The sequence below is a fragment of the Sinocyclocheilus grahami genome, unplaced genomic scaffold (genome assembly GCF_001515645.1).
Source record: "Sinocyclocheilus grahami isolate Dianchi unplaced genomic scaffold, SAMN03320097.WGS_v1.1 scaffold1261.1, whole genome shotgun sequence".
Lineage (NCBI taxonomy): Eukaryota > Metazoa > Chordata > Actinopteri > Cypriniformes > Cyprinidae > Sinocyclocheilus > Sinocyclocheilus grahami.
This window is the reverse complement of record NW_015506440.1, coordinates 88,441-97,295: the sequence shown is the minus strand read 5'-3', so window position 1 is coordinate 97,295 and position 8,855 is coordinate 88,441. Positions and strand designations below refer to the sequence as shown.

At 35.2% G+C, this 8,855-nt stretch overlaps 1 protein-coding gene across 2 annotated transcripts in view; it reads left to right on the top strand.

Annotated features, from left to right (window-relative positions):
- LOC107568610 (hippocampus abundant transcript 1 protein-like) overlaps positions 1 to 8,437 on the top strand; it is an 18,974-nt gene extending 10,537 nt beyond the window's left edge. The window contains exons 8-12 of one of the 2 annotated variants that reach the window (XM_016254574.1): positions 780 to 851; positions 2,713 to 2,825; positions 2,959 to 3,056; positions 3,291 to 3,451; positions 5,262 to 8,437. In XM_016254574.1, coding sequence (XP_016110060.1) covers positions 780 to 851; positions 2,713 to 2,825; positions 2,959 to 3,056; positions 3,291 to 3,451; positions 5,262 to 5,477 — 660 coding nt within the window. In that variant the 3' untranslated portion in view covers positions 5,478 to 8,437. The remainder of the gene's footprint in view (positions 1 to 779; positions 852 to 2,712; positions 2,826 to 2,958; positions 3,057 to 3,290; positions 3,452 to 5,261) is intronic. The other variant, XM_016254575.1, reaches the window with a different exon arrangement.
- Positions 8,438 to 8,855: the final 418 nt, after the last annotated feature.

Genomic DNA, 8,855 nt, shown 5'->3' with positions numbered 1-8,855 from the left:
ATTCTTTGCGTGAACATTTGGGCGGTGTTATGCAAATCTTCCCACATTGTGACATAGACACGTGGGGGCGTTTTAGGTAGGCGTGGTTGACTCTTGACTAAAATAAAAAATATCTCTTTGGATTTGAGACTTTAGTCTTTGCAGCTTTACAGATCTTTGAAATCGCATCATATGACCCCTTTAAAAATAGTAATATTCTGAAATATAATTACATTTTAAAATAAAAACTGTAGTAAATCCTATTTTTTTTTAAATATTGTAAAAAAAGTTTTGCTGTGCTAAAAGCTGAATTTTCAGCATGCATCATTCCTCCAGTCTTCAGTGTCACATGATCCTTCAGAAATCATTCTAATATGCTGATTTGCTGCTCAAGAAACATTTCAGATTATTATCAGTGTTAAAAACAGTTGTGCTGCACGATATTTTTGTGGAAACTGATACATTTTATTTTTCAGGATTCTTTGATGAATACAAACTTTAAAAGAACAGCACTGATTTGAAGTTAATAAATGAAGTAATAAAAGTATTACTTTTTCCTATTTTCCCCTAATATATATTTATTTAGTTTTATAATTACTTATTTATAAAAGCTGGACTCTATTTCACACACTCATCGGTTTCTCAGGAAGTTCGGGGTTTGGCTGGATTGTTAGTGGCATCCTGTCTGAGTGTTGAGTTGAGTTCAGTGACGGCTCATTACTGGACATAGCAGAGTTCATTGGATCGGGGTGCGCTGGTGCAGACTGATGGTGATGCAGCTCTTTCTCTTTGTCTCTCAGGTCATTAACTTCTCGCCCAAAACGATCGCGGTGTTCATCGGCATGGTGGGAATCCTCTCAATCCTGGCACAGGTATTTAATTGAGGCAATATTCTTGGCTTTGCCTTATTACTCGTGTCGCTGAGCTGGCGAGGCGTCTCAATCCTGGCACAGGTATTTAATTGAGGCAATATTCTTGGCTCTGCCTTATTACTCGTGTCGCTGAGCTGGCGAGGCATCTCGTGAAAGTGGCTCTCGCAAATGCTTTCTAATTCAATTGAATTCCTTTAAAAGTTCAGCGGTAAATGTAATGAAATATAGGCAGGGCTGTAATGAGCAGATAGCATGGTGTTAGCTGGTTTATTTAAGTGGAGGGGTTTTATTTTTAGCCCCACAACAAGCAAGCTGAATTCTAGCAGCTTTGCTCCGATTCAGTACGACACGGCAATGATAATTATGGTTCAGTATAATAACAATAACAGCCCCATGCATGTTAGAAAAAAAAATGTCTGCTGATTTGCAAAAAAGACCTAATGTTACCTAAAATGATGCTGAGTTGAAATATTGAAATAATATAAATGTAATGTGTGTGTGTGTGTGTGTGTGTGTGTGTATATATATATATATATATATATTTAATTTTAATAAATATAAAAAGTAAATATACAATAAATGTAAATATTAAAGAACACATTTTTTTCACAAAATAAAAATAAAGATTTTTTTCAAATGATACATTTGTATCAGCTTTAATGCACTTATCAAAATATCAAAAGCAGTTGAATGTTAAACGCTTTGGTTTTAATGTTTATAAAAGAAGTATTTTAAATGTATATTTTAAATTAAAATCTGCAAAAGAGTGGAAAAATATATTCAAATACTCCATTTAATGTCAAGTTTATGAATAAATAAGCTTATTTCCCCCACTAAATCTGTAGTTGTCAGTCACTGTTAGGATGTAGTAAACCACCCAAAACACGTGCTTATGTTTGCATTTTCTGGCCACTAAAATCAGAAGTAGGCATAAATTAATGTCATGCATGTGAAAATGGGCTGATAATTGCACAGCAGGGTTTCTGCAAGCTTTATGAAGATAAATCTAAGACCTTTTTAAGACACAAGTTTAATGAATAAATTAAAGGGAACATAATTTGTCGATATGATCTTTAAATGTAAATGTATAGGAAGCACAGCGAGTTGTATTAGCAATACTTCAAAGTTTGAAAATAGAAATTCCTAGATATCCATTACTTTTTGATTCATTTTACAAATAATAAATAAAAAAATAAAGCTTAACTATGATGGAAATATCTTTTATTCTACCTTCAGATGACACTGCAAACAAGTGCTGTTCTTCCTGAGTATTTTTGTCCTGTTTTCCAGTGCAAATGTCTAACGTTTCTTAAATGAAAACAGATGCAAAATGACACAATTCAAGTCTTGATTTCTGAGAAATTGATCAAAATGAAATTAAAACAAGAACAAATATCTGCCAGTGGGCTCAGAAAAATCAACTTAATTCAAAGGGAGAACAAGTTCTCATTCCCCATTGACAGATATTTGTTCTTGTTTTAAGCTTGAAATCACTTTTTAGTTTCTCAGAAAACAAAACTTCATATCTTCATTTTGCATCTGAAGTAAACGTCCCCTGATTTAAGGATGTTTCTACTGGAAGTTTTTTTTTTTTTCATTTAATGCCATAACTATGAATGTAAGATTTTCTGCCCTCACGTAAGATCTTTTTAAGGCCTTAATTTGTGGATGGTTGAATTAAGAATGATTTGGCTGGCAATTGGCCGATCGAAAACAAAAATGCAACAAAATGCATTATATTTTGTGAGAAAGTGTGACGCACAATTTTTGGAATCGGAACCCAAAATTAGTATGAAACGACTATTTGTTCAGCAAATATGTTGCAGGGCAGTGTGATTATTTATTCTCATGTTCCCGCCAGACGCTGTTTCTGACTTTATTAATGAGGACCATCGGGAACAAGAACACGGTTCTTCTGGGTCTGGGTTTCCAGATTCTCCAGCTGGCCTGGTACGGTTTGGGGTCCGAGCCGTGGTGAGTCAAGAGAAATGTCCTGCTTATGCAAACATTACAGAACAATCGTCTGGTTTAAGAAGAGCGAGTCACTTCTGTTTGATGTCCAGAAGCGATTGTCGTTTATGCTGATGTTCTATTTGTTGTCGTTTAGGATGATGTGGGCGGCCGGCGCGGTGGCAGCCATGTCCAGCATAACGTTCCCTGCAGTGAGCGCTTTAGTGTCATGCAGTGCGGATCCAGATAAACAGGGTAATCTCTTATATGCAAACTTTCAAGATTTGAACTGTTCAAAACTTTAAGGATTGAAGAAAAACAACTAATGAACCGTGCAGGAACTCAGAAAGTACACATTTTTATTTCATGTTGGCTTCTAAGTAAAAAATCGGAGGCATTTAAATAATAATAATCATTTGTTGCATTTATATAGCGCTTTTCTAGAGATTTAAAGCCATTTTTCCATCTGTGTGTGCTGTATTACCTCAGGTCTGGTTCAGGGCATGATAACAGGGATTCGAGGGCTCTGTAACGGTCTGGGTCCGGCGCTGTACGGCTTCATTTTCTTCCTCTTTAATGTGGAGTTGAGCGGGATCACCTCCATCCAGCCCGACTACGCCATCCCACTACAGAACTCCACAGAGGTACAGGTCTGTCTGCTATACAGGAAGAATTTCAAATTGGTTTAGTGAATCAGTTCAAAATATTGATTTGCATCATGACTCAAAGGCACTCCATGCACAGCAATTTTAATGCTTAAAATGTTTATTTTCTAATATAATTTTTGAATCTATTTGGCTACAATAACTTAGGTTGAAATTATTAAAAATGTACTTTTGAGGTGACTCAAGAGCAAATAAATGAATAATAATAATTAGAGCTGCACGATTATGACAAAAATGATAATTGTCGATTATTCCCTTGAAATTGTAATTGCGATTGTTAATTAAAAATTATCACTATTTACATTGAATGATGTTTATACCATTGTTTAATGCAACTGCATGCTGTATTTTTATATGAAAATAAACCAGCTGAAAACACTCTAACTGAAAAACCTTGAGTGCTTTTCTATAGTATTGAGCCTCAAATGTCAACAATACATCGGATTGGTTTCTTCTTTAATTTATAAAAAAAGTAAAAATATGAATGCTGTTATAATGTTATACTAAAACTAAAATTAAAACAATGGAAAAACCCTTAAGATAACATGTAGAAAGAAAAAACATATCTTAAGCGTGCAGAATAACATAATTGGACTTTGAACGATTAATTGCCGCTTTGAACGATTACGTAATTGTGGCATCCGTAATTGTAATCGCGATTAGAAATTCGATTAATTGTGCAGCCCTAATAATAATTATAAAAATAATAATATAAATGACTTTTTATGTATATGCACAATTTGTATTTCTTCTGTTGTCCTCATTTCAAGTCGCTTTGGATAATAGCGTTTGCTAAATGACTAAATGTAAATTTCAATTAAGAGCAGAAAATTAAAAAAATGTAAAATATAAAAATTACGTATGTGTGTATATAACAGACTTGTTGGGTCTTTCCCAAAAAGACTCATGGCTGTATTAGTTCAAAAGGGTGCTTCTACTAAATACTGAGCAAAGGGTCTGAATACTTAGGACCATGTGATATTTCAGTTTTTCTTTTTTAATAAATCTGCAAAAATGTCAACAATTCTGTGTTTTTCTGTCAATATGGGGTGCTGTGTGTACATTAATGAGGAAAAAAAATTAACTTAAATGATTTTAGCAAATGGCTGCAATATAACAAAGAGTGAAAAATTTAAGTGGGTCTGAATACTTTCCGTACCCACTGTATATATATATTATTTTGCTTTGCAAAAACCTTTTCCTAAAGTACAAAGTATATATCTGTATGTGTGTGTGTAAAAATAATATATTTACTATACATTCACTATACATTATCTATTTCATACAAAACTTTTGCTGTATGATGTAATGTAAAAATTATTTATATATTATATATAATAAAAATATAACATTTGCCATATTTGCACAAAACTGTTTTACTGTAAAAAAAAAATTAAATGCTTATTTTGAATGTTTATAAATTATAATGATAAAAATAGATAATTTCGCATCAGCGTACAAGTAAAATCTTATTACGATCATAAATGTTATTCAGAACAGGAATGAAAAATGTAAGTAAAAAACAAACATTAATTATAGTGGAAAACAACATTTATTAGAAACACCAAGCCTAAACGTATTTATTTAAACTGAACTACCGGCATGTGGGAAATACACTGTACAAATAAACTTGGCTCATTAAAAACGTTACTTACATTGCGGAAAATACTTGATATATTTATTTAATATATGTATTATCTATATCTAAGTAAATACTCACTCAGTAGCACAAACGGTGTCATAAATCCTTGATGACTTCCTCTAATGTTGCTTTCTTGTCGCCTGTTTTGCGCAGAAGACCACAATCCCCGGTCCTCCGTTCCTCCTGGGCGCCTGTACGGTGGTGGTGGCGTTTCTAGTCGCTCTCTTCATCCCGGACCACCCCACGCCCCCAGCGACGCCCTGCCAAACCCGTAAGAGCAGCGCGAGTCTAGCCGGCGCTCACACCAACACGCCGCTGCCGGGGAGCGATGACGACTTCGAACCGCTGCTGGAGGACAGCAACGTCTGACTCTCAAACTAAATCACTTTTGGAAAAAAATGAAAAGGGCGTCAACACATCTCAAACCCTCCACATGTCGGCGACTAACATTTGAGAGCGTGCAGTGTTTATTTTTTTGTTGTTTATGACAAAACGGTTGTTTATGGTTTTGAACTCGGAGGCTTTTTTATGAAGCGTTTTTACAGTGTTTAACATGAATCAACACACTAAGGGCTCAATCAGTGAGATCGGATGCGTTCGGTTTGATTGAGTTTAAGTGCAAAGCTCTTTATGTACTGTATATAGATATTTGGGCGAAGTGCAGTAAAGTTTATTGTATGCGGAGCTTGTGGTGGCTTGCAGCTTATCGTTGCTGTCATGAGATTGAAGAAAAACTGGGTGAATTTCATGAAAACATGGCCATTGCAACCTGAAGAAGAAAATAAAGCCTGTTTTTAGTCATTATTTTCAAGCACATTTTCTCCCTGCTTAAAACAGGCTTTGTTTGCATGAAGAAAAATCACATTTCCTGTGATTTTAAACAGATTTCATAAAATTCACCCAAACGGACATTTGAGATTAATACACGGACAGTATTTTTATACTGCAGCGAATGAAGCCTTAAAGTCACATATCCTGTGGCGTATGACAAGGTTTTAATAGATTAGAGATGCATCTGGTTGCATGAACAATATTTGTGGTGAAGTTAACCAAACCCGAACCACTAGAGCACCAGCGGTTTGGTGTAGTTACTGATGCTAACGTAGTTCTTCTAGGCCAGTTAGTTGTTTCGGACATGGCTTGATTGTGAAATTCTTGAACTGTGTGTGTGTGTGTGTGTAAAGGTTCTATGCAGTAGTGATCAAAAATGGCATTACATTTAGAAGTAAAATGGCTTGCGAATGCCATTTCATTTTGAGAAACATGGGTGTTTAAAATGACAGTATTGCTTAAAATATTACATTTGTACAAGTGAAATTTTACCTTCATTTTTACTTTGGAGAAAAGAATTGGCAAAGTGCATTTGTTAAGCTATTTTACTCAACAATATTTATATATTTCCTTAAGGATAATTCGTATTTATTAAAAATCAGCTAAGTACCAACTACCTCATTTTTGGAGGTTGCGATGATTTTGTGAAATGAGGTTCGATTCGACCTAACTATATTTTTATTTGCATTTAGTTTTTTTATAACCACAATCCATTTTCAGTACAGGATTTTGTTTTTTTCCAAGATTTATAAGAATTACAAACGAATTTCATTATTTTGTTCACGAATAATTTTCTCATACGGTGAACGTTTTCCAAGCTAATGATTTGTTTTGCATGAACACCCGTACAAATTTCCAGAACGATGCTTTATATTTCCGAGGCCTCTTTTTGTTTTTGTGTGCGAAGAACACTGTGGAGCGTCTCTTTAGAGTTTGAGGTCATCATTAGACTGACCTGTGCTCATTTCCGTGTTCCACATGCGCATCATTTCCTCCACTTGCTGTATTTCATTCAAACATGGCAGACATTCCATTCAGAACCCTTCCGGTGACCTGTGAATCAGACAGAGATCATGAACAGAATCTGAATATTTGCTTTCCATCATTTATTCTCCACCCTTTAGTCTTTTTCCATGTCTTTGCATTATTTCAGCCATATTTACAATGCAGAGACGTGAAACTTTAAGCTTGAAAATGTGTATTTATGGCGCGACTGCGGAACGTGTGTAACGGCTCAGCCGTAGTTCCCGCGCTTTTTGGGTTTTGAATTCGTGCACAGCTTCTAACGGCTGTTTTAACATGTAATATAGGGACGATCATGCTCATTATTTTAGGATTGTAAAGTATTGCGTATTGAATAGTATTACTGAAAAACTTTTACGTTACCAGACCCGCAATATTTTTGGAACAATTAACGCGCCGCTCCAAACAAGATCAACCGATCGATCGTCAGAAGCGTCGCGGGCGTTCACTAGAATAACTTTAGCTTCTCCTTTCTGAACTTGTCAAGTATTTGTGTGTCTTTCAATGGGATACACAAGGTGCCTCAAGTGTAAAACATGTTCATTTGTAGTAGATCTGAGTCTGACTGTAAATACATTGAGCAGCTGATGAAGATGAACTGTACAGGGATCCTTATGTAGCCTATTTATTGTCATGTATTGTGGGAATCTATTAAATAGGTGGAAATGAATAACGCTTAGAGTAATGCCTGATGCGTTTCTTCTGCATTATTTCTCTTGACCGTTAGATGGCAACTTACGTTCTGGGATTTCTGAGAACCATAACATAAAAATGACTTAGCATTACCTCGTTTTTGACATGTACCACAGTAATAACAGCATGATGTATGAATATGGTAATCAGTAGTACCATGAAATGTCTAAAAGAACCAAGGTATAATGTGGCCATTCTCTCATAATCACATTTAGCGCAACTTGTTTGCAGTCTTTAACCAAAAACATTCAAATGTAGTGTAAATTGACCTATAAATATTCCAAATGCATGATCATTTATTGTAAATCAGATTGGGAGTTCATTTAAAAATGTCACCCAACCAACGTGCAATAAATTCCTGCCCAATAAAACACAGATGCAGAGTCATCAAAGGTTCCTTGGTGTTTTAATGCATATAAAATACTCTCAAGTCTCCACTCGAGTCCTCAGATTTCCTCTGGATGGCAGTGTTGATGTCTCCGAGATGTCCGAGTCTGACTGATGCTTGAGATCTCATTAGAATAACCTCAGCACAGAATCTAAATACCTCAGATGCAGTTCAGTTTAGTGATGTAAATGCTGCCGTCCAAAATCAAATTAAAAACACCATTTCTGTTCACTTAATTAGAAACTATTGGTTTAGTTTTCACATTGATAAATTACTAGCACTGCCATTACTATTGATTCCATCAGTGTTGTACCCACCTAAACGAACAATGCATCCTCAAATTAATTCATTAACTTGTTTACTTGCGTTTATTCAGATGAGTTGTTTCTTCATGGACCTCCAAAGTTGTTTGGCAGCATATGCAATATGTTCTTTCTCCATGCAATGATATGAACATGCAGAGACTGTAAAGGTTAGAAAATGACAATAAAACCATAAATGTATCAAAAGATAGTACACTATGCCTATATACACTTTATTCTAGAGGTTCGTTGACACCAAGAACGATAACTAAGAGCAAGAACATAACGATGCCATTTTGTTTATTATAATCATGTGCTGCAGTTTTGTCATCTGCCACATTAAAAGCTCAAGTTCTTTAAAGCATTGGCTGGCTGCCAGTGTTTTATTGTTTATCAGCTGGAAAATCAGTTTATCGCGATTCTCATTGAACAGAATTAGCTATTTAAATTTTATAGTTTTCGCCATTGGTGTGAATGGGCCTTTAAGTCTTCTGCACCATGAGAGAGAGA